The following is a 26,316-nucleotide window of genomic DNA, read 5'->3' on the forward strand; positions in this document are numbered from 1 at the left end:
AGGTAGATGAAGATATTGGATTTATATCCCGCCCTCCACTCCGAAGAGTCTCAGGGCGGCTCACAATCTCCTTTACCTTCCCCCCCCCCCCCCACAACAGACACCCTGTGAGGTAGATGAAGATATTGGATTTATATCCCGCCCTCCACTCCGAAGAGTCTCAGGGCGGCTCACAATCTCCTTTACCTTCCTCCCCCACAACAGACACCCCGTGAGGTGGGTGGGGCTGGAGAGGGCTTTCACAGCAGCTGCCCTTTCAAGGACAATCTCTGCCAGAGCTCTGGCTGACCCAAGGCCATCTCAGCAGGTGCAAGTGGAGGAGTGGGGAATCAAACCCGGTTCTCCCAGATAAGAGTCCGCGCACTTAACCACTACACCAAACTTGCTCTCCAGCCTCTAGGGAGAGGTCAGGCTTGACTTGATCTAGATTTGATCACAAGCTCTACTGGCCAGATAATAAGATGTTCAATCATTTTCATCATTCTCAAAGCATCACCTCCTGCTGAGATCTTTTAAGGAGATTTTCTCTCTTATGTATGTGTCTATCTCAAAGTGATGCCTCAACAATCACATTAGTTCTGTTTTTTGCCAGTTCTCTCCCAGTTGCCACAGGAGCAGCAAGGATGGTTTCCCAGAGGCTGTACATCTCATTTTTATTATATTTTCATCTGTAGGGATTGTTCCCAGTACTATTCATTGAATCCTGACTTAATCTTGCCTTTCATCCATGATGGAACTCAGGATGGTTTCTGTAGGGTTTGTAACCATTCCCTGCAGACGTTCAGACATAGAGAAAAACACAAAGAATTACAGAGTTTTCAATCTATTCCTTTGTGAACACATGAAGCTGCCCTATACTGAGTCATATCATTAATCTTGCCAGTTGAGTGTTATCTACTCTGACTGACATTGGCTCTCCAGGGTCTCAGACAGGATCATAGACTTGGAAGGGGCCTCCGGGGTCATCTAGTCCAACCCCCTGCACAATGTTGGGAATTCACAAATAACTCCCCCAAAACATACCCAGTAACCCCTGCAGGCTCCATGCCCAGAAGATGTCAAAAAACCCCAAACCCTTCCAGGATCCCTGGCCAAACTGACCTGGAGAAAATTGCTGCCTGACCCCAAAGTGGTGATCAGCATTTCCCTGGGCATGTAAGAGCGGGCCATGAGAACTGAGCACTGATGCAACCCCTCCTGCCCTCCCTCTCATGATCTGTCTAAGTTCACAGGATCAGCATTGCTGTCAGGTGGCCATCTAGCCTCTGTTTAAAAACCTCCAAAGAAGAAAAGCCCACCACCTCCCGTGGAAGCTTGTTCCACTAAGAAACTGCTCTGTCAGGAAATTCTTCCTACTGTTTAGCTGGAAACTCCTTTGATTTAATTTCAACCCATTGGTTCTGGTCCGGCCTTCCAGGGCTACAGAAAACAACTCTGCACGATCCTCTATATGACAGCTCTTCAAGTATTTGAAGATGGTGATTCTATCACCTCTCAGTTGTTTTCTCCCCAGGCTAGAAATACTCAGCTCCTTCAATCTTTCCTCATAGGACTTGGTCCCTAGACCCCTCATTGTCCTCCTCTGGACACATTCCAGTTTGTCTGTATCCTTCTTAAATGGCGATGCCCAAAACTGAACACAATACTCTAGATGAGGTCTAAGCACAACAGAATAAAGCAATACCATCACTTTGTGTGTTCTGGACACTGTACTTCTCTTGATACAGCCCAAAATTGCATTGGCCTTTTAGCTACCACATCACACTGCTGACTCATGTTCAGTGTATGGCCCACTAAGACCCCTAGATCCTTTTCACCCACACTACTGCCAAGACAAGTCTCCCCCATCCTATAATGATGCATTTGATTTTTCCTACCTAAATGCAAAACTTTACTTTTATAATCATTAAAATTCATCTGTTTGTTTTAGCCCAGTTTTCCAGCCTGTCAAGATCATCTTGTATCCTGTTTCTGTCTTCTATTGTATTTGCGACCCTTCCCAATTTAGTATCATCTGCAAATTTAACAAGCATTCCCTCTGTTCCTTCATCCAATTCATTTATAAAGATGTTGAACAAAACAGGTCCCAGGACAGATCCTTGAGGCACTCCACTTGTCACTCCTCACCAAGAGGATGAGGAACCATTCACAAGCACTCTTTGGGTGCAGTCTGTCAACCAGTTACAGATCAGTAACAGGATCCAAACCTCATTTTACCAACTTGTCAACAAGAATAGTATGTGGAACCTTATCAAAAGCCTTACTGAAATCAATTTAAACTATTACAGCATTCCCCTGATTCAGCAATGTAATCACTTTCTCAAAAAAGACCAGGTTAGTCTGACATGACTTGTTCTTGAGAAACCCATGCTGGCTCTTAGTCATCACAGCCATCCTTTCTAAATGTTCAAGGGCTGACTGTTTGATGATTTGTTCAAAACTTTCCCAGGTATAAATGTCAAGCTGACAGTTCGGTAGTTACCTGGATTCTCCTTTTTCGCCTTGTTGAAGATGAGAACAACATTTGCCTGCCTCCAGTCTTCCGACACCCCACTCGTTTTCCAAGAATTCTCAGAAACAATGCCCAGGGGCTTAGAAATTATGTCTCCAAGTTAGATAGAGATATTTCACAACACCTGTTACCTGCCCTTTTAACTGTAGATGCCTGGGATTGAACATGGGACCCTATGGATGCAAAGCATTAGTGAGACAGATGCCCTCACCTGTGTTTGAGATATTAGGTTTTTGCAGCCCGGCTCCTTGACCTATATCATTCAAACATAGACTTTATAAACCCTGTGCTGTCATGCTTGTTGGATCCACAGCCTAAATAGGGCAACTATTTGCCTACAAATTTACTGTTGTAGCCTAATGTTTGAAAAGCTCAGACTTTCTGAATCTGATACAGCCTGTTCTGTCAGCATTCTGGTTGTTCTGGGGTTACATTCTCTTAGTATCAGAAAAAGCAGTTTTAACTAACCATGTGGTTAACAAAATACAATAATCAACCTATCGTTTGAGAAACTGAAATTTTACTTTTTTTTTAATCTCCAGATAAGGAAGACAGCAGCTAGCCAGATTTATGAAATGCTAATAACCTACAGTGATATAGCTGACCCTGACATTATAGAAGAAGTTATGACAATTCTGAGTGATACTAACTGGTGAGTTAACCTAACCTACTTAAAACTTTGTGCTGATCCCAGCCTCCATTTCCATGTAATCATTTGCTCTAGTGCCCGGACAGATGCATATTACATTGGAGTACAGGAAATGTTTGGTGTAAATCAAAATTGTCATTTATGTGATACTTTAGGCCTCGAGAGTGCAAAATAATTTAAACGGAACCCCTCTGTTTTCCTACTTTATGGATCATAGCCACAGCAATTTGCAAATTATGGGTTGCAGCCAGCAATCTAGAGATGCAAGGCTCATAGATCATTCCCATGTTCCTTTCCCTCCCACAGTCCTTTCTGACCCCTGAAACGTTTATTTCTGGGGTTGCAGGATCAATGAGGACTAACAGCTACACAGGTCAGAGGCTGCAGTGGAGAAGGGGAAGGGGGAATTGACCTCTCCTCTTTCATCAACAGAGCTGCACTGGAACAGGCAGAGCAGTTTCTTTCATTCATTCATTAATTCATTTATTTAATTTGTATTCCGCCCTTTCCTGCAAGCAGGCTCAGGGTGGATCACAACAAGAGTTAAAACAATTCAAAACTACACGCTAAAACCATAAAATACAATAAAACAGATAACACATATATCAAAGGCGGTGGTTCCCACTGGGCGCATTCTATATATCAGCACAACAGTAGGCCAGAGATGGAATACTAAATTAAGATAAAATAATATAGCATCCTAGCAGGCAGAGGAGGCCAAGCAGATGGAAATAAGGATGTCTGCTGCCTCAACCGAAGGCCCGATGGAACAGCTCTGTCTTGCAGGCCCTACGAAATGGCATCAAATCAGGTAGGGCCTGGATCTCCACAAGGAGCTGTTTCCACCAGGCTGGGGCCAAGGCCGAAAAGGCCCTGGCCAAGGTAAGCCGAACATCCTTTGGGCAAGGGACGGTCAAAAGGTGCTGCGAAGCAGAACACAGTGATCTCTGGGGCACATATGGGGAGAGGTATGTCGGTCCTAGGCCACGTAAGGCTTTAAATGTTCATCTCCTTCCCCAGTGGAGCCTCCCAAGTGACTCCATGCAGGTCCTGTGACCCTCTGAATAAACCTTCCTGGAGGTAGAAAGGACTGCTGGGGGAAAGATATGGGAAATATCTGTAACTGTCTGTACCTTCCACTGATACAGCAGTATGAATCTGCTGGAAAAGTTAATACGGTATATTTGCCCTCCAGGCTCTTTAAGGGATAATGTTATGCTAACTTTATATGCTATTTCCCTTCTCAAAACAGGGATGCAGAATTGCCATTTGTGAGGGAGAAACGTAACTACATCTGTGACTTAATGAAAGTGCCCAAACCACAATTAGTTGCCAAGGTAATACATCGTCCTACATATTTTTGCGGGGTTGTTTCAAGAGGGCTTATGTATTGTATAGTATCATACACTCTCAGCAAAGTCCATGATTTTAGCCTGCAAGTTTTTGTCCTCTTGAGAATGTGTATGAATGGGGCTGCCAAAAAGCAAGTGCTTTACAACTTCCTTCTATCTTATTCCTTGAAAGCCTTCTATACTTTTGGTGATGAACTACAAGACAGTGAGCACAAATTAATACAGTGCAGCTGGTCTAAAACTGTGCTTTATAGGATGAGTGATTAGAATTTCCACTCTGAATTTTACAAGAAACTGTGGATTCCATAGCATTTCTCTTAGGTTCCACCATTCTAGTTATATAAAGTATGATAAGAGAGAGAAAGCAACGTATTTATTTCTAGTTAATTTCTAGAATTCAAAAAACAATAAGAATGTGATTGCAGTTATTGGCTTTTGTCGACTTTTCAACAGTACCCTGTGCACTGCCAAACTTAGACTATAATCACATACTACGGTCATTCCATAAGGAGTTCCATGACCTCGAGTAAAAGGTTTCCTCTACCTTATTCACAGGTGCTTCCCACACTTGAGGATTAGAAGATCTTTCTCATAAACTGGCTAGCAAAGTTAACTTCTTTTGCTATAAAGAAGTTCTTTATAAGCAGATCTCAGTGATTAAAGAGTCCATAGATAACCCACTCTTGTTAGTTCACACCTGGCATGAGAATTTTATTAGCCTGTTCCTATGGTGTTTTAATTCCTGGTCAAACCAGTCTTGAGGGGGGGGGGCGGCGGCAACATTAGAGGATGGCGGCAGACCAGTAGTGGTGTAAGATGTTTAACTATGTCCTAATTTAGCTAGCAGAACAAAGTTTGAGTCCACTGGTACCTTTAAGACCAACGAAGTTATACTCTAGATAGAAGCTTTTGTGTGCATGCATTTCATAAAAAGTTCTACTCTCCAGAATCTGGGTAACTGGGATGACCATCTGTTTCTTTTTTCACCAAACAATACTCCATCAGTGGGTTGTTTGTTTGTTTTTTTAGATTGGTGGGGGGAAAAGTTATTGGAGAATCTTAAAATTAGGCCAAGATCGCTCTTAGCCCTATCAACTACTCTAAAGTAAGAGTGGAACAAAGTTGGAGTCCAGTAGCAGCTTTAAGACCAACAAATACCATTTGTTGTGTTGGAAAACAGCAAAGTCAATAAACATGTCAGAATTGGAAGAGTGACAGTGAGAGTATCACAAGCAATAAATGCAGAGTTTCCTAATTTCTCTAAAGCTACTTAGGAAAAGAAAAGGTCCCCTGTGCAAGCACCAGTCGTTTCTGACTCTGGATGACGTTGTTGGGGAGGGACGGTGGCTCAGTGGTAGAGCATCTGCTTGGTAAGCAGAAGGTCCCAGGTTCAATCCCTGGCATCTCCAAAAAAAGGGTCCAGGCAAATAGGTGTGAAAAACCTCAGCTTGAGAACCTGGAGAGCCGCTGCCAGTCTGAGTAGACAGTACTGACTTTGATGGACCAAAGGTCTGATTCAGTATAAGGCAGCTTCATATGTTCATATGCTTTCACAACGTTTTCACGGCAGACTTTTTACGGGATGGTTTGCCATTGCCTTCCCCAGTCATCTACACTTCCCCCCCAGCAAGCTGGGTACTCATTTTACCGACCTCGAAAGGTTGGAAGTCTGAGTCAACCTCGAGCCGGCTACCTGTATTTTATAATTTTTATTGATTTTAACAACAAAAAGAAGAAGCACGAGCATAGATACACTAGAGAGGGGAAGGGGTGTCTACAGAGTGGGAAAAACAGAAACCAAGAAGAATACAAATATATCAGTTATAATTCTACCTCCAAATAAAATACCCAGTTCTTTGTACCTGCAAGTATAAAGTTCTCCATATATTTTACCATCTTTGTCTTTCATTATAATTTTTTTACTAGACTATTACTTGAAATTAAAGTCTAAACAATTCTTCATCATATATAAGTAAAAAATGATATTGTTAATTTAACAATATCATTAAAATAAGCATATAAAATTCATATCTTTATCCTTAACAAGCTAAAAAAAAAATACAACATAGTAATTTATCTATCTCAGTACAAAGTTTCTCCAAACAAGCATACTAGATTACAAAGTAATTGTGCTGTCTGCCTTTTTAACAATTGATCCAAATTAACTATTTATTTATAGAACATTTTGAAGACCCTTCTTCCTTAAAATTCTTCTCAAAATTTTCCATTTTTTAACTCTTATATCTCTATTGTTCTAGGAAAAGCAACTTAATATAACCCAGAAATCTCACTTGATCTTTAAAAATCATATATCAATTCTTATTGAGAGTTCCATATCCAACTACCCACAGAGAGAGAGAGTGACAATTCAGATAAAAAATTCTATATCCTAATTTATGGCTAAAATGCACCTTCTCTCTCTTTAATACAATCTAAAACAAATATCTTTATCCTTAACAAGCTAAAAATAGAACGCAATAATTTATCTCTCTCTGTAGACAATTTCTTCAGACAAACATACTAAAAACAGATCTACCAAATTACAAAATAATTGTGCAGTCTACCTTCTTAACAATTGATCCAAATCAACTATTTATTTATATAACATTTTTGTAAGATTTTTCCATCTTTAAAATCTCACTTACCCTTTTAAAATCGCGTATCAATTCTTAGTAAAAAAAAAATCAGTATCTAATTGCCCACAGTGGAAACAACAATTCGAAAATCTAAGTTAACTATTTTTACATATAATTCTTTTCAAAACTTTTCAGTCCTTTAGATTTTATATCCATATTACTCTAGGAAAAACAACTTATTATAGCCCCAAAATCTCACAGCCTTTTAAAATCACATATCAGTTCTTATTACAAGTTCCATATATGACTATTCACAGAGAGAGAACTAATTCAAAAACCCTTCTTCCTGAAAAATTTCCACATGATTTTTTGGTTAAGATGCACCTTCTTTCTCCTTAATGCAGTCATCCCTCTCAGTAAAAGAAGTAAGAATTCCACAGCCTTTATTCCTCTCGAGATAACTTCAGTGTCTCCATTTCTGGTCTTTCTTTTTAAGTGCGCCATAGGGTTCCATTTTGGTTTTCTTTTTTTCGTTTCTCAGCGAATCACTCTCCCTTTTCACTTCCACAGAAGTCACCAGGTTCTCTTTAACACTCTGCTTGTGTAGATTTGAGATTTCGCTAGCTCTCAGCACAAAGACTCCCATTTGTTTCTTAATCAACTCAGTCAATGAACCAAGAGCCTGCTTCAGAGAATTTATACTGCTCAAAATGTCTTTTTTATAAAAGATTTTGCTTGGCAAAGCCATTTTTCTCTGTCAACAAACTCAGTCTATTAATCCAAGTTGAAAAGTAGCTCAGAGACCCAGATAGTCCGTCTTTCCAAATCTCCTCCAGCTGAGATTTTGTTAGCATTTCAATTTCAATCAAACAACAACGAGAAATCTCTCTAAAACATATCTCATTTTTGTTCAGACCATATTGTAACCAAATAATAGCCTATTTAACAGATATCCAATTATAGTCCGGGTCAATTTAAGTATCTATCTTCAGATTAATTCAGATTATTTCCAATGTTTAAAAATGTTCTTTAACTTTTCGAAGCCTCATTCACAGGGAAAGTGGAACTGCAATCAACCTCTTTCCCTTCCTTTGAACTGCCATTTGTTGTTATGTAAAACGACCCATTAGCCAGTGGAATTAAAGGCACACTTACTTGCCACGTAGAATTGTCATGCTTGAGGTAGAGAAGCGATAGATCAGAAGCTTATTGAAAGAAAGAAAAGCAAGCATTCGGGAGTTCACCTCTTTCTGCTGTATTGGCTGTCATGACGGGGGAAGCTTCGGGGCATACAGGAAGAACAGGAACAGCCGCCACTGCACCCCTGACTTGCTGTAAAATTCCCATGCCAAAAGAAGACCCCTTCAGGGTCTTTTTTTTTGGGGGGGGGTCACATCTGTAGCACCCCCTCCACCCGCCTGACTCAGATGGGCCACAGGCAAGACAACCCACGGACCCTGCTGAGCTCAAGGCGACATAACCCGGAAGCTCGAACCGGCTACCTGAACCAACTTTCGCTGGGATCGAACTCCGGTCGTGAGCAGAGCTTAGGACTGCAGTACTGCAGCTTTAACACTCTGCGCCAGGGACTCTTAAAAAAAAAAGCTACTTAAGGATGGGTTAAACTGAGAACATGTTTTTCACAGAGTTGTTCCTGTCCATTTTTAACATGGTTAAGCCCCACCACCACCGCAGCTCAGTCCTTTTTAACATGTCACATACATTATAAACATCATTCCAGTTTGCGAATTCAAAAAAGAATACCTTAGAATATAGTGGAAGATGGGTTTAGTATATGTAATGAGATAGTCTTACCTCTCTGTGCCGTGGGGCTGCTTCTCAGTTGAACCCATCCTTAAGTAGCCCCATGGTGCAGAGTGTTAAAGCTGCAGTACTACAATCCTAAACTCTGCTCGCGACCTGAGTTCGATCCCCGGAGGTAGCTGGGTTTTCAGGTAGCTGGCTCGAGGTTGACTCAGCCTTCCATCCTTCCGGGGTCAGTAAAATGAGTACCCAGCTTGCTGGCGGGGGGGGGGGGGGAGTGTCGATGACAGGAAGGCAATTGCAAACCACCCCGTAAAAAGTCTGCCATGAAAGTCACCCCAGAGTTGGAAATGACTGGTGCTTGCACAGGGGACCTTTCCTTTCCTAAGTAGCTTTAGAGCAATTAACAGACTTTGCATTTATTGCCTGTGACACTCTCACCATCACTCTTCAATTCTGACATGTTTATTGACTTTGCTGTTTTCCAACACAACAAATGGCATCTAAACCAAACTGGTTGTTCTTTTAATGTGTTAATTGTACTATTCTGACATAGAATCTAACTTGGTACTATTTTGCAAGCTTAATCACTGCCTCCCAGCTATACTCACTGTACCCCATTTCCTTGTCTGATGAAGTGTGCATGAACACAAAAACTTACATTCTGAATAAAACTTTGTTGGCCTCAAAGGTGCTACTGGACTCCAACTTTGTTCCATTGTTTCATATCAACATGGCTGCCCTCGTGGATCTATCTAATAAATGTGGAGTACAAGTGAGGATGAAACCAACATATAATCAGTGGAGCTGGCACCAGGAAGATAGATATGTATAAGAAACACATATCTGTCTTCCTGCTGTCAGCTCCATTGATTATATGTGTAAGTCCCATGGGAAGAATCAGAGTTGGTACCATGAATATTGTAAACCTGAAAAACAGAAAGCAGGCCTGAAAGTTTTAAACCAGGATTGTTTATAACTGAGTCATTGGACCATCTGTCAAAATAACAGGCTTGCAGGATGACCTGACTGTAACCTAAGGGGCAAGACAGACCAGCACTGATTCTTGTGTTAAAGTCTCCACAGAGGAGAACATGAGAATTGGGGAGCCGTGGGCCTAAGGCATCCAGGGTAGTAGCAAACTTATTCCAGAAGCTCTCTGGGCTCCATGTGGTAGAATACCATAGGGTTTGTCTGTAACCAGCTATATTGTGTGTGGTGTGGTACAGACCATGTTGCAAACAGCTGGTGTAAGATGTACCTGAACCTTGGGCCGAACCCTCAAGTCAACTGTACTACAAGAAAACCTAAAAATAGTGTGTACTACTATCAAGAGTCACTAATGCCCAGACAGTTGCAGTTAGGGTTGCCAGCCACCAAGTCCCAGCAGGGGATCCCCTGCTTTCAGGGGCTCCTCCCCACTGTGGACTAGCTGGCGGGCAGGGAGAGCCCCTCCCCTAAACAGAGACGTCACCATGCAGCATTCCCAGCATAATGACATCACCCATAGACTTTTGCCCAAATACCAGAGCGCCCCATGCAACATCACTTATGGTTTTCATCCACCCCTGGAATGTCCTTCAAATCCCCCTGCCAGATGAGCAAGGGGACCTGGCAACCCCAGTTACAGTGGTGCTAGTTGGGTCAGAAAATGCCCTCATACATGCATGTCATCAGATCCTTTTTGGGGGAACAACAGTACAAGAATATATTAATTGTATTAGCCCTCGGATGGGTAAAGGGGGTCAGTGGTTGTGCAGCACTGTCCAGATATCAATAAAGTGACATTGTTGCCCTCTGCTAACATGGGGTCATATTCAAATAACCAATGACATGATGCTGTGATGATAGTTTTAAAAATTATCACCCAGGATCAGCTTTAAATAGAAATGGGATTGCACAACACTCTTTCCCCCTGCCAAGTGCCAATGAGATAACAATTACAAAGAATGCTATATCCTGAATGCGTTTTGCATTTCTTTGGTGTTAAAACCCTTGAAAGGGCCCTCGTGCCTTTCTGATCCAAGAGTGACAGCCACATCTGCATCTCTCGGTGCTCTTGCTGAAGACTTCACCTGCCACAAGCTGGGGAAATTTTCACAGCAGTTTGATTCCCTTCTAAATCATCTTTCAGAGGGAACATATGAGAATACCAGCACTATCCAGCTTGTAGAGCTCATGTTTCATAAGGGCACAGAGGAAGGGGAGGGGGGAAATACAAAGCCTCGTTAAAGCTGAGGGGGAGGTGTTTGAAGTGTGTTTATTTTACCAATCCTCTTGAACTCGATTCACCTTTTGAGCTGCGGTGGTGGTGGGGCTTAACCTGTAAAACAAGCTTTTTATTCATGAAAGTCATAGTAGTCATAGTAAAAATGGTCAGAATGAATGGCACAATTTTTAGTTAGTTAAAAACAGCCAGTGCTGCAGTTCTAGATTCAAGGAGAGAAAAAGAGTACTGTCTCCAGTAAGTCCAATCATTGTCCTAATCACATCTCCAGAAAAAACTGACTGTGTACAAAGCTCTGCCTGTTCACTATGGTAGAAGCATCTGTTGCAACTCTTGAACAAGGCAACAGATTACTTATAAAATGGCATCATTTTAACCCATTCACAACCCTCCCCAGTTTATAGATTTAAAATGTGTACGTATAATGAATAACTTATCCATGTATTCATACAGCCCAATGGATTATCATTGATTGCATTTTCCTTTACAAAGAAACTCTTAAGAAATATCATAATCTTGATCATCAGCTGTCTTTCTTTTTCTTCTTTTGTGCAGAGCACATAATTGGAAACCAGTGAATGCTGGAAACAATGATTCTTGGATTATAGTAACAAGGTGGAAGCAGCCAGTGGCTGTGCAATTTGAGACACTGTTTTCTGAAGAAATGAAAAGGAAAACTGAGTACAAGCCTGTTTTTCAGAAGCTCCTTAAATTGGAGGGAAAGTTTTAAGTCATGTTGATTTTTTTTAAAAAAAACCCCACAGAAGTATTGTGCCTCAGCCCTCAATCTGTAACCACATTGTCTTTCAAGTTCAATATGAATGCTGATGTTTTGTGTTCCTTTAAAAAAAAACTGTATTAAAGCATCCCCCAGGAAAAAATGAAATTATCTTGCTTTTTTTGTATGTACCACATCTTCAGTTATTAGCTATTTCAGTGAAACAGTGAATATTGTAATAAAAAATTGGATATGGTAAAGATAATCACTCTGGGAAATGAAACAATGTGTCATTTAGCTTAGTATTCCATAAAAAGAGTCAATCCATAGCTCTTGTTGGTGGGCACAGGTGGTGGCTGTTTTATTCTTTAGTAAGAAGTGGGGGGGAAATAAAAATGTTTTCATTCAGTTGACATCCCAGCATTCTCAATGATGTTCAGGAAAGGGTCTGTTGATGTTCTTGGCTTGTGCAAAGGGCACCAAAACAATGGGATCACAACCTAGATTGTTTTATTTCAGTTGGAAATTATAAACAGGAAGTTCAGCAGGGTCTCCTCTTTCCATCCTCCCCTTCTTAGATATGAAATATTCAAACCTTGCCTTGTGTTGGGTGTTTTCCATGGCAGTTTCAATAGTGACAGTGTGCCCTGTTTTACAGGCATGGGAAGGTATTCAAATGAGGACATTATTTAAGAAGGCAATATGTTTGTTTAGAGAAACAAGGTTTATTTCTGTAGGAGTCTCACTTTATATTAGCGAGCCATATACTTGGTCTTCTGATGGAGATACATCATTGGTGGAACTGTACAGAAGTTCTTCACGTTAAGACACCTGATGGCAATAAGTATGGCAGGAGACTCTTAAATTTCAGGGTTGCATATCTTCAGTTGCTCTACCATAGCCTGCACTTTCTAACCTGCCTCTGGATGTTAAAAAGTGGGGCCTCTTTGATCCCTGTATTCTGCCACTTGCACCACAAAGCATAAAATAAAGATCTTGCCTTAGGAGAGCCATCTGTTCCTGCCAATAATGGCAGAACTGATGGCCTCACTGCTTTCTAATCCATCAAAACTGATAAAGCACTTTCAGTGCAGTTCACTTTCAAAAACCTAAGTGGGTGCATTTCCCACTGGAAAACCAGGTAAAGAGAATCAGCTGTATGTCCTCTGCGAATTCAGCTGCTTTACAGGTTTAAAGCTGACAAAATGTATGTCAAACGCTGTGTGGGAGAAGCACAACTGGGTGCCACAACTTTCTCATTAGACTGCTAAATCAGACTAGTGTGTGTCAGGTCCTCCATTTTCCCTCAGCGGCTGTTGCTAGGCAACCATAGTATCCCAAGCTTGGTTCAGTCAGTAAAAGCAGGGGGAAGAGGTCCTTTCCAGGCCTATTTTGGCCTTTCATAGAATCATAGAGTTGGAATGGACCTCCAGCGTCATGTAGTCCAACTCCCTGCATAATGCAGGAAACTCATAAATACCTCCCCCTAAATTCACAGGATCTTCATTGCTGTCAGATGGCCATCTAGCCTCTGTTTAAAAACCTCCAAGGAAGGAGAGCCCACCACCTCCTGTGGAAGCTTGTTCCACTGAGGAACCACTATAACGGCCAGGAAGTTCTTCCTAATGTTGAGCCAGAAACTCTTTTGATTTCATTTCAACCCATTGAAATGGGAGGGAGAACTCACTGGGGCAAGTCTTGACTAGGGTCACCAGCTCCAGGTTAAATTCTTGGAGATTTTGTGGTAGAGTCTATGGAAGCCAGAGTTTGGGGAGGAGAGAGGCCTCACCTGAATATAATGCCATAGAGTCCACCCTCCAAAACAGGTTTTTTCCCACTGGGGGGGGGGGAGAGAACTGTTGTCCAGAGTTCAGTTGTGATACTAGGATATCTTCAGGCTCCACTTGGAGGTTGGCCTGGCAGCACCCTCTGGTTGACTTGATGCCATCTGACTGGCATGACTTAACTATGCCTGGCTGCTTGCTACCATTCAGCAGGAGCCTGCCTATGACAGCCAGTGGCATAGCAGTTAGCAATTCAGAGCAGGGTCTGCCAGACCCAGGTTCTTGCTGTGGAAGTTGACTGGGTGATTTTGGACCAGTCACAGACTTCCAGCCTAACCTACTTCACAGGGTTGCTGTGCATATCAAAAGGACGAAGAAGAAGACTGCAGATTTATACCCCACCCTTCTCTCTGAATCAGAGACTCAGAGCGGCTTACAATCTCCTATATCTTCTTCCCCCACAACAGACACCCTGTGAGATAGGTGAGGCTGAGAGGGCTCTCACAGCAGCTGCCCTTTCAAGGACAACTCCTGCAATAACTATGACTAACCTGAGGCCATTCCAGCAGCTGCAAGTGGAGGAGTAGGGAATCAAACCCGGTTCTCCCAGATAAGAGTCCGCTCACTTAACCACTTCACCAAACTGGCTCTCAAGAGGAGCCAAACTGGCTCTTGAGAGGAGAATAATATAAACTGTTTTGATCTTCGCTGTGAAGAAAGACTCCTTTTCCTAGGTAGAAGCTATAGTGGGGGGGAGGAGATGGAAAGCTGAAGTCAGAGGGGCAGATAAAGGTAGATTGATGGTTGGCTGGGAAGGAAATACAGTTGCCAACTCCAGATTGGGAAATTCCTGGAGATCTGAGGTGTGTTCAACCATCAGGCATCTGTTTATAGTAGAACAGCAGCTGTCTGCGGGGAACCTTTGTGAACCAATTAGTTAAACTGTACATTTGACTATCCTGGGTCAAGTTTATCTCTCCCCAATTTGCTTTCCTTAATTTCTAAAATATGGCAATACAGGAAGTGTGCAATATTTGAATTTATTAAGAGTTCCCTTGAGGAAGGAACTCATGAATATAGCAGAAATCATACAGTAACACTGCAGCCACTGCTGGATAAAAACCAAAACTTTTGGAAAACCTGCCTCCTTTGGCTTGCTTCACAATGTAGGACTATACCGTAAACATCAGTTGAAATGGTGGTAATCCACACCCTCTTTCAGGTTCAACTGGCTCAAGTTTTCTTCAAACTGTCCATCTGTCAGATCCTGTGAGAAAAGAAAGAATGGAGTCTGTTTGCCATTATCCCACTGAGATTCTAAGGCCTCTGCACCTATGGTCACTACTGTTTATACAAAAACGAACCAGATATAGATAGTAGAAGACTTCTTATGTACATGGCATGCACAAAACCTCAAATTATTATTGTGATTTTCACAACATGCTAACATATAGAATTTTTTTCAAGTTGTATAAAAATTGGTCTTAGAGATGAAATGTATCCGTGGCTGTCACTGTCATCTCATTCTACTCTAGATGGTCAGGTTCATGTTTCCACTGTTCAATGGCAGCAGCCACTAGATTCTGCTATGTACTAACGAGAGCAAAATGAAATTCAAAAGCAAGGTACAATAGGAAATACAGAAAACAGACTTAGTCAAATTGTCAGGCAATGTTTCATAGAAGCTTCTCTGCTTTATAAAATGTATTTAATCCTTGCTTTCTAATATCCCTATTGAATAAAATGCTATGCTACTAACCCATGGGTCCTGCAAGACAAGAAGGCGGGGTGGGAATGGAGGCCGCCAAAACTCCAAAGGCCTGCAATGCCTTTGAAGTGCAAACCGCTCAGCTAGCCTCTCTGCCGCCTCTCGAGCAAAGCAAGGACATCACCAAGGGAGGGAATGTAACCATCACCGGTGAGAGATAAGCGGGCGTGTGAAAGTGTTACTTGCAGGACCAACTGTAGTTTTATTATGAGAAGTAGTTTAAAGCCCAAAGCCTTTGAAGTGTATACATAAATGCCAATGGTTCAAGCTATCTGTTATCAGTTTCAATGAATCCATGTAGAGAGTAACATTGTTGTAATCAATAAATGAAATTTAGTTTTTAACAAAGACAAGTCTGATCATTTTGAAACTTCAATGAACCCTTTGCTGACATTTTGAAACTGATCCCTAAGAGGGCTTATTGCCGCAAGTTACTTTGTAGTGGATGGCTGCACAAGCACCCAATGACCAAGAGCCTTCTGAGCCTATCGAACTGCCCGGGACTCCGGCGTGGCACATACTTGAGCCCCGGAAACCCCAGTGGGTGAGGCAAGAGCTGTTTATCACCCCGAAGGCGTGGCACCCCCGCACCTCGACTACCCTGATAGACGAAGCAGTGCTCCGGCACACGAATATCCTCCGGAACCCAGGAGAGCAAGGAAACTCGGACGACCCAGAGGACCAGGGGAATCCCGCCCTGGGAGAAGGGGATGAGCGGGAGGCCTCGAAACCAGACGACATGCTGTCAGAGTCGGAGAAAGAGGACAAGTCAAAGTCCCCCCTCCCAAAACGTGACCAGGTGGAAGACCTGAGACGAGAGATGGTGGCTATGAATTGCGACCTGAGGAGTGAGATGAAGGCGAACCTATCGCTGATGTTGCAAGAAATGCAGAAGCAGATCGACCGGGTACTGACCCGTGCACCTGGGGGGCTACCGTGGGTGCAGCTGCTGGTCCCTGCACCACCAGCGGCCCCTGCCGCCCCAGCGGGACCCTCTGCTCCGGCCGGCCCTGCCGCACTGGCGGCACCAGGACGGAGGGTGAAGACCCGCGAGCTAGACACCACCTTCGATGGGAGCCCGGACAAGGTGGAGTACTTCATCATCCAAGCCAACAGCTACATGCACTACTGGGGGGGGATTCCTTCCCCGACGAGCACAGCCGAGTGGCCTACCTGAGGTTGAAAATGTTGGGGGAGGCACAGCTGTGGTACATAAGTCTGTACGAAACCTGGGGTCCCGAAGTAGTGACAGTGGCTGGATTCCTGCAAGCCCTGCTATCCCAATTCGAAGACCCATTGCAAGAGACCCGGGCCATCGCCACCCTGCAGAACCTTCGGCAGGGAAGCAAGTCGATTCGAGAATACACCACCGAATTCCGGGCCCACTGCCGGAAAATATGTGGGTGGAGCGAGGCGATGAAGATCCTGGCGTACCGGCAGGGGCTAAACTCCGGGCTGTTGGATCGGGCCTTGGGGCAAGCGCGGCCAGCGACCCTGGTGGGTTGGATCCAGTTGGCGGGGGAGGTTGAGACCAACATGAAGACGGTGGCCCTCCAGCGCCAGCAACACCAAGGGGGAAAGGCAAGCCACGAGCCGAAGGCCACCCCGAAGACCAACGCGAGAAAGACTTCGGGAGGGGGGGCTGCCAGATCCTTTTCTCCCACCTGCAAGTGCTACCAATGTGGCGATCCGAATCACCTAGCCACGAATTGCCCAGAGAGAACTTGGGCCGCCACACCTACCCCGAAGGGATTGCCGACGGGGGCGAAGAAGCCGGCCAAGCCGAAGGAATCGAGACCGAAGCCGATGAGCTACCCCCTCATCGGAGCACTGACTGCACCATAGAACTCATTCCAGGCCAGTCCTTACCCAAAGCAAAACTCTACTCAATGGGGTGGGCGGAGAAGGCGGAACTGTGAAAGTTCCTAGATAAGAACTTGCGCCGGGGCTTCATTCGCCCGACCACGGCCCCGCACGCCGCTCCGGTCCTATTCCGCAAGAAGAAGGATGGGAGCTTGAGGCTTTGCACTGACTTTCGCAGGATTAACGGGATCTCCATGTCGAATGCCTACCCCATCCCCCTGATCAAAGACTTATTGAGCGCAGTCTCAGAGGGGTCCATATTCACCAAGCTAGAACTGCATGATGCCTACTTCCGTGTTAGAATCAAGAAAGGGGATGAGTGGAAAACGGCGTTCAACACACCAATGGGGCAGTTTGAATACCTGGTAATGCCCTTCGGGCTCCAGGGGGCCCCGGGGGTGTTCATGAACTTTAGCAACGATGTGTTGAGGAAATACCTGTACCGGGGGTGGTGGTGTACCAGGATGACATCATTATTTACTCGAAGGACCTCCCCTCCCACGTAAAATTAGTGAGGGAGATCTTAACACCGCTGTACCAAAACAAACTCTATGCTAAGCTGTCCAAATGCGAGTTCTACAAAGAGGAACTGGACTACCTGGGCTTCCTGGTCTCCGGCAAGGGGCTAGCCATGGACCCCGCCAAAATACAAGCTGTCCTGGATTGGGAACCCCCGAGGACACGCAGACAGCTCCAATTCTTCCTCGGGTTCACAAATTTTTACAGGTCGTTCATTCAGGGGTTCGCCAAGGTAGCCCTGCCCTTAACGGACCTCTTACAGACAAAGGGGAAAGGTCCTGAGGAGATAACATGCTGTCAGAAGAAGCAAGTAGGTCATGGAGAATGCATTGAAGAGGCCCTTAGTTGTGGCTAACTTTTGAGAATGGTGAATTTCCATTGAGTGGGAGGTGTGAAAACCAGGTTAAAGGAAGTCAAAAGAGAAGTTGAGGGATAAGAGATTAAGAGTAAGTCTACATGTTGCTGTAGGAATTCTAAGATGAAAGCACTAGAATGCAAGATGACTTTCCTTCAGGATAGGTATAAGCTATCACTACTAGCTAACATCTAGTTTAGTGGCATTGATGCCATTCAGTCCTCCTTGAAGAAAAGCTTGGAAGCTGCATTACATTTGGAGAGCCACAGACTTCACATTTCAAGTAACTTACACTAACAGAATACTGATGACAGCACATTAGTGACTTGGTGGATTTCATATAATGAATGGCTTCTCTGCTGAGAGAAATCTTTCACCAAGTAAGTGGGGTATTAACTGTGCTTAGAGGGGCTTTCTGTACATCCTGTTTATGATATAAAGAAGAACTTTGTGTCTACTCGCTCATTCTGCATAATATAGAGCAATGAGGCATCCCTCTCATCCATTTTCTACTTCCTCCCCCTGGCGATTGCCAATGATGTCACATGCTTGACTTGCCAACTTCAGAATTCCTTCCAAGCCTTTAATTTTAGAGCATTAAGTAATATTTCCAGTGGGATTGGCTTCAAACAACACACTGTGACAAAAAAGAAACCATTGCTTTTGTACAGGAACAGTGAAGCAGATATGACAATACTTAGAAAACAGGTGAAATGTTTTGAACACAGAGCATGAATACTGTCAGTAATCCTAGCAGCCACCATCAGAAAAGGGTGCATGGGAGGTGAGAGAAATAACTTATTGACTGTCCTGATATTTGATAACTGATAGCTTACACTCTATCTTAACTACCACACCATGTACAAGCAGCATTTTTCAATGTAATTATTGAAGAAAGCTTTAGATCAAAGAATGATGTGGCAATGTAGAATTTCGGAAGAGACATTAAAATGTGGCCTGAGCATTTGGCTTCATGTCTCCAAAGAAACAAGATGCTCGGGGACTGACTTTATATTTTGACCAACTGATGATACTGCTAGCTCATGATCATCTATTGTGATGAAATTACAAACGTGTGAGATGAACCTTTTTAAGCCAGTCATTTACCCACTCCCTCTCTGGACATAACTGGACACTGAAGATTTAAATGGTCAACAGATGGCAATTCCATTGAACATGCAGAACTTTTAAGTATCTGGGGTGACATTTAACAAAACCCTCAGTCTCCAGAACCATTGTGGCCATCTTTAAATTCTATATCCCAAAAGGAGAAGTTCTAGTTGAACTGGCCTTGAAATTGTTCCAGAGCAAGGCCATCCCTCAGCTTTTATAAGGTGCATTTAAATCAGTTGGCCTTCTCTTTCCTGCTTTAACAAAGCCAATTAAGACATCTAGAACAGTGGTGAAAAACCATTTGTTTGATTGTGACTGTTGACAATACAAGTTAGAGCTTTAAACTCTATGCTGCATGGAGGAAGTTTCAAACTTTAGAAAGAACGTTATCTCTTATCTTGACACATCACAATAGGAAGTTAAGTGAAAAAAGAGGGAACATATATGATGGAGCCATTTGGCAAGAACTTAGATCCTTTCAACAATGAGGCAACATCAGGGGAAGGCCTCAGCCTCTATGCCTTGTTGACTGTTCAGAGGAACTTTTCAGTTGAATTTTCTATACTATCAGATCTAATTATAGAAGTTTGTAATACTTTAGCTTCTTAGGACCCAGTATCCTCTACCAATTTCAAGCTACCTGAGAATTCTACTTTTTACAAATTGTAACAGTTGTAATTTAGTTTTCTATGAACTTGAAAAAAGTGTCAGGAAAAACAAGCGCTGAAGTGAATAATAGTCACTGGCAAACGCTTAATCAAGAATTTCCTTACCAAGTCTATATTATGTTTGGGTCATCTTCCTTTTGAGCAAACACTGTACTAATAGTAGTTGACCATGGTACCTATAGTTAACTTTCACCCTCCAAAAAATACTGGAAATCTACTTCAAAATAGGGTTCCAAAATAAATTAAGGACCCTAAGAGCTGAACCTGAGTTTGAAAAAGCAATAAAGAGATGGTCCCTAGATTATATAATGTGTCAGAGGTGACAATCATAAGTCTTACACCAAGAATAGAATCACAGAGTTGGAATGGACCATGCCAGTCCAGCCGCTGCTTGAAGACTACCAGTGAGGGGGAGCTCACCAACTCTCTAGGTAGTTGATTCCACTGTTAAACAACTCATACTGTAAAAAAGGTTTTTCCCATAATATTCAGGAGGTACCTTCCCACCCTTAATTTAAACCCATTATTGCAAGTCTTATCTTCAGCTGCCAACAGGAAGAGCTCTCTGCCCTCCTCTGACAGCCCCTCAAATACTTAAAGAGAGCAATTATGCCCCCCCTCAACCTCCTCTTCTCTAGACCCCTCAACCAATTATGTCCCCCCTCAACCTCCTCTTCTCTAGGCCCCTCAACCTTTCCTCATAAAGCTTGATCTCCACCTCCAGGCCCTTGATCATCTTCATCACTTTCCTCTGCACTGCTTCCTTTCTGTCCACATCCTTTTTGAAGTGAGGCCTCCAGAACTGCATGCACTATTCCTGGTGCAACCTGACCAAAGCAGCGTACAGCAGGGCTATGACATCTCACGATTTAGATTTAGACTTTCTTTGTCATTGCATCACACTGGCTGCTCATATTTAATTTACAGTCCTCCCATACCCCAAGATCTTGTTAACACAAACTGCTCCCCAAAAGTGCAGTCCTCATTTTTGTTATCCAGATGTGGAGCTCAGCACTTATCCTTGTTAAATTGCATCTTGTTCACATCTGCCCACTTTCCCAGTGTGTTCAGGTCTTGTTGAATTCTACATCTTCTGGTGTTTTCACTTCTCCCCACGATTTGGTGTCATCTGCAATTTTAATGAGTAGCCTCTCCACACCCTCGTCCAGAGCACTGATTTAAAAAAAAATATTGAAAAGTACCAGGCCCAGAACTGAGCTCTGTGGCACCCCACTGGACACCTCCCTCCTTTCAGATGAAATGCCATTGACAACTGCTCTTTGAATGAGGTTCTTCAACTAGTTTCCTATCCACCTAACTGTCCTAGAGTCTAGTTCACAGTCCTCTAGCTTACCCATCAGAACATAATGGGGAACGCTGTCGAAACTTTACTGAAACCCAGGGCTGTAGCATTCTAATGTATCCCACTGATTATCCATTCCTCCTTGTGCAGCTCAAGGAGGCAGAAGTATGTTAATCAAGATCGTCAATTTATTGTTAGCTATTATCTGAATAGCAACAGCAATATTATATGGGCCAGAAGAAATAAACTTGTTGAATTAACTTCTGAGAGACATATGTGGATATATCACCACGGGGACATCCTTTCGTTCTCAGAGGAGTTACAAAATAGGAGATAAAACCTGTTAAAGAGTGATCTTCTAGAACCCATGTCTCCTGGATCATAAAACCATCAAATTTCTGAAAATAAAGTAGAACTTCTGATCCTGTAGAGCTCTCTTAAGTCCAGTGACAATCCAGATCAACACTGGGCCAAGCTCAAAGAGTTTCTCTAACTCAGGTGTCCCCAACCCCAGGACCCAGGCAGATGAAAGAGGCAGCGCAATCCCTCCCACCCACCCAGGACCCAGGCAGATGAAAGAGGCAGCGCAATCCCTCCCACCCACCCAGGACCCAGGCAGATGAAAGAGGCAGCGCAATCCCTCCCACCCACCCAGGACCCAGGCAGATGAAAGAGGCAGCGCAATCCCTCCCACCCACCCAGGACCCAGGCAGATGAAAGAGGCAGCGCAATCCCTCCCACCCACCCAGGACCCAGGCAGATGAAAGAGGCAGCGCAATCCCTCCCACCCACCCAGGACCCAGGCAGATGAAAGAGGCAGCGCAATCCCTCCCACCCACCCAGGACCCAGGCAGATGAAAGAGGCAGCGCAATCCCTCCCACCCACCCAGGACCCAGGCAGATGAAAGAGGCAGCGCAATCCCTCCCACCCACCCAGGACCCAGGCAGATGAAAGAGGCAGCGCAATCCCTCCCACCCACCCAGGACCCAGGCAGATGAAAGAGGCAGCGCAATCCCTCCCACCCACCCAGGACCCAGGCAGATGAAAGAGGCAGCGCAATCCCTCCCACCCACCCAGGACCCAGGCAGATGAAAGAGGCAGCGCAATCCCTCCCACCCACCCAGGACCCAGGCAGATGAAAGAGGCAGCGCAATCCCTCCCACCCACCCAGGACCCAGGCAGATGAAAGAGGCAGGGTGGCCTCCCTCCGAAGCACCACCTCTTTCATCCACTCAAGTTCCAGGTGGGCAGAAGGGGCAGTGCCTCCGCCTGTCAGGCAATGGAGACTCAAGGCAATATTCATTGAAACAATGTATACTTTATTGGAAACTCATAGCTGAATACAAAAGTTGAGACTAATACCTGGGAATGGGTGTCTCTTAGTCTCATGGAATCTACATCTGCCTCGGTGGGGAGGGCGGGATATAAATAAAAATTATTATTATTATTATTATTATTATTATTATTATCAAAGCGATATCTAAACAAAACCACTATTCTCAAAACAACAGGGAGTGAAGGTGCAAATTTTCACACGAGAGCTTCCGCTTATCTCTTTGCCTCTGGGAAGATGCTGGCCGACTGCGGTATCTACTAACGGTCGCATTCCTTTGCTCCTTTTACAACCTAAACAAAGTTAACACTTCAAATGTCCTCCCTTTGATATGTATGCTAGCTACAGTATAACAAAAGGCTTGGGGTTAGTATGGAGAGTCCATTTGGTTAGTATTCTATAATTTTAATATGATAGAGTTACAGAGCCTGACACCGCCTTGCTCTGTGGCAATGACCTTCACCTACCCCTCATTTAAAGACTCCTGGGGGGGGGGCATAGGGATGGGGCATGGGTGGAGGGGGGGGCAGCCTAAGCCAGCAAAAACCCCAGCACCCACACACCAGTCTGTGGAAAAATTGTCTTCCATGAAACCGGCTCCTGCTGCCAAAAAGGTTAGGATCCACTGCTCTAACTGATCAGTTCTAAAAAATTATAATCCTCTCTCAAAAGTACAGCATTTGACAACATGACTTAAGGAGTTAAATGAACATGTTGAACTTGTTTGGATGATATCTCCTTTTGATTTTGTTGGGAGCATGGCAGAACAGGGGAGCTGGCTAGTGGAATGCCAATTACCCCCACCTCAGACTCATCTCAGCAGTCAGTTAACACCAGCTTGTCAGCAGAGGGTTTTTGACATAAAACAGAACACAACCTGGTAGCTAAGGCCACAGTGTCAGGTTCCTGAATGCCATGAATTTTAACAGCAACACAAAGACACAGTTTTAAAATGCTTAAGAAGGATTTATTAGGATGGTGCTCAGTTTTAAAAAGGAGTGACTGAAAACAAAAAAGAATACAGTATCCTAGCCCTCTTTACATCTATAGTACACTTAGGGCAGACTCACATAGCCCAGTTGCTAGCCTCAGCTGGCTGGCTGCGATCCCAAGAAAAGTAAAAATGTGGAGAATCTTCTGTCAGCATCCCATGCTGCACTCCAGGAGACCCCAAGGATTTAAACTGCAAGCCAGAGTAGGTATGAGCTGGAATCATATAAGGAAAAAACAAAGCAGAGCACAGCCACTACAGTCCACCCAGGTCAACTGGAACTCTGTGAGCCTAACGCTCTACCATCTCTGCTGCAACTAGTAGCAGCTGATTCCTAGCTGGGAACTTGGCTTATTCCAATTGATTCAAAGCTTGCAGTATTAAATCTGAGCCTAAATTCTAGGGATCCATTGATCTGTACAAAGTCAATTATTTAAAACAGACTGGGAATCTCTCTCTCTCTCGGCTTGACTTTGCGAACAAAGATTTAAGAAAAGTGCAGTAGTCCACGTCTGCCGCAGGCTCGCTGGTGGCTGACAAGACCAATGCGGGACAGGCAGGTCCGGCCACAGTGGCTGCAGGGAAAAGTCTGATTTGGGGTTGGTGCTGTAGCAGTGCGATTCTTCCTCAATCTCCTTTTGTCCTCAAGACCAGCTATGCGTGCGTTCTCAAAGGAGGAGACAGCCTGGTGGATGGTGTGCCTCCATGCTTTGCGATCTGAGGCTAGGTCAGACCACTGGTGATGATTAATGCAACAGGTACCAAGGGATTTCTTCAAGGAGTCCTTGTACCTCTTCTTTGGTGCCCCTCTATTTCGATGGCCAGTGGAAAGTTCGCCATACAGGGCAATCTTGGGAAGGTGGTGGTTTTCCATCCTGGAAATATGCCCTGCCCAGCGCAGCTGCGTCTTCAACAGCAGTGCCTCGATGCTTGTAACCTCCGCCTGCTTGAGGACTTCAGTGTTGGTCACAAAGTCACTCCAGTGGATATTGAGGATGGTGCGAAGGCAGCGCTGATGAAAGCGCTCAAGGAGTCGCAGGTGATGACGGTATAAAACCCACGATTCGGAGCCGTAGATGAGGGTTGTCATCACAACCGCTTTGTAAACGTTGATCTTTGTGCCTTTTTTCAGATGCTTGTTGCTCCACACTCTTTTGTGCAGTCGCCAAGTGCACGGTTTGCCTTTGCCAGCCTATTGTCAATCTCCTTGTCGATCTTGGCGTCTGAGGAGATGATGCACCCCAGGTAGCTGAACTGCTGGACTGTCTTCAAAACTGATTCACCCACAGTGATGCAAGGAGGGTGATAATCTTCCTGGGGTGCAGGCTGGTGGAGAACTTCTGTCTTCTTCAGACTAACTTCTAGGCCGAATAGCTTGGCAGCCTCTGCAAAGCAGGACGTCATATGCTGCAGAGCTGATACTGAGTGGGAGACGAGTGCAGCATCATCAGTAAACAGTAGCTCTCGGATAAGTTTTTCCATTGCCTTGGAGTGGGCCTTTAGTCGCCTCAGGTTGAACAGGCTGCCATTTGTGCAATAGCGGATGTAGACACCATCGTCATCATCTAAATCTACTGCGGCTCTTTGAAGCATCATGCTAAAAAAGATCGTAAAGAGAGTTGGCGCGAGAATGCAGCCTTGCTTTACACCTGTGCCTATTGGAAGGGCTCCGAGAGATCGTTGCAGTGTCTGACTTGACCTCGCTGGTCTTCATGTAGCTGGATGATCATGCTGAGGAACCTTGGGGGACATCCTAAACGTTCCAAGATTTGCCACAGGCCTTTCCTGCTAACAGTATCAAAAGCATTGGTAAGGTCAACAAAAGCCACATATAGACCCTTGTTCTGTTCCCTGCATTTCTCTTGGAGCTGCCTGAGAACAAATACCATGTCGGTGGTGCTCCTGTTAGCTCTGAAGCCGCACTGGCTCTCTGGGAGGAGTTCTTCTGCAATGGTGGGCACCAGTCTGTTCAGGAGTATTCCAGCAAGGATTTTGCCTGCGATGGAGGATTGGGAATGCTAAAACTAATAAAATCAACAGCATTAGTTAATGGCTTAAAAACCAGTTAGCTCTCTCCCCCGGGCAGATCAAGGAGCAGTCATGGAGAAGGCTATTGTGAGAGCCGCGATGCAGATCACTGCTGTCCTCAGCTGTAGGCCTGGTGGAACATATCCATTGGACACGCTGTGCAGAACTGAAATGGGCCCTGCAGGGTGTGGATGCCACCAGGTGGAGAGTTCCATCACACTGGAGTCAAAACCTGAAAGGCTCCACTTGAGAACAGGCGAAGATCTTTTGGGCCATGGACCACCAGTAAGTTCTTTCAAGGCCAGCAGCAGAGCCAGTGCCACGATGGCAGTGTCAAAACCCAACAAGACTAAGATCAAACCTGAGAATCTCTGAAGTAAAAGCCGATGGGGTGGTGCATTTCTGCAAAGACAGCAGAACCCAGTGCCATTGTGGCAAATGGCAGCTCAGCAGAACTGATGTCAAGCACAGAATCACAATTCAAGCAAGGGGAGGTGGGGTTGCACGGACAGCACAACCCTGTGCCAGTGTGGCAGAAGTACAAAGTTAACCTCGCAGAATTAACCAGAGAATCCCACCAGGGTTTTTAAAAAATGGCCAAAAAGAGGGCACAGTAGAAGCCCCGCATAACACTCAAGCATGCAGGATGGGCAAGCACTTTTGCTAGCACACTTCAACCAAGGCCAGCCCAATACAGAGAAGCCCTGCCCAGTAATGCTTCATAAGAGAAATCTTATACACCATTTTCCCAGGGAAAGCCTTCGAAAGTGAGAGGAAAGGAGTTGTGCTGTC

At 44.4% G+C, this 26,316-nt stretch overlaps 2 protein-coding genes across 4 annotated transcripts in view; one reads left to right on the plus strand and one right to left on the minus strand.

Annotated features, from left to right (window-relative positions):
• Positions 1–11,810, plus strand: part of TBCD (tubulin folding cofactor D) — a 275,953-nt gene extending 264,143 nt beyond the window's left edge. Inside the window, exons 37-39 of the mRNA XM_060253390.1 lie at positions 3,055–3,164; positions 4,414–4,498; positions 11,636–11,810. Coding sequence (XP_060109373.1) covers positions 3,055–3,164; positions 4,414–4,498; positions 11,636–11,644 — 204 coding nt within the window. The 3' untranslated portion in view covers positions 11,645–11,810. The remainder of the gene's footprint in view (positions 1–3,054; positions 3,165–4,413; positions 4,499–11,635) is intronic.
• A 2,796-nt stretch (positions 11,811–14,606) lies between these two features.
• Positions 14,607–26,316, minus strand: part of B3GNTL1 (UDP-GlcNAc:betaGal beta-1,3-N-acetylglucosaminyltransferase like 1) — a 285,348-nt gene continuing 273,638 nt past the window's right edge. For all 3 annotated transcript variants that reach the window (XM_060252291.1, XM_060252290.1, XM_060252289.1), the window contains one exon: positions 14,607–14,849. In XM_060252291.1, the coding sequence (XP_060108274.1) occupies positions 14,769–14,849 (81 nt within the window). In that variant the 3' untranslated portion in view covers positions 14,607–14,768. The remainder of the gene's footprint in view (positions 14,850–26,316) is intronic.

This window comes from Heteronotia binoei, chromosome 13 (assembly GCF_032191835.1).
Source record: "Heteronotia binoei isolate CCM8104 ecotype False Entrance Well chromosome 13, APGP_CSIRO_Hbin_v1, whole genome shotgun sequence".
Taxonomy (NCBI): Eukaryota; Metazoa; Chordata; class Lepidosauria; order Squamata; family Gekkonidae; genus Heteronotia; species Heteronotia binoei.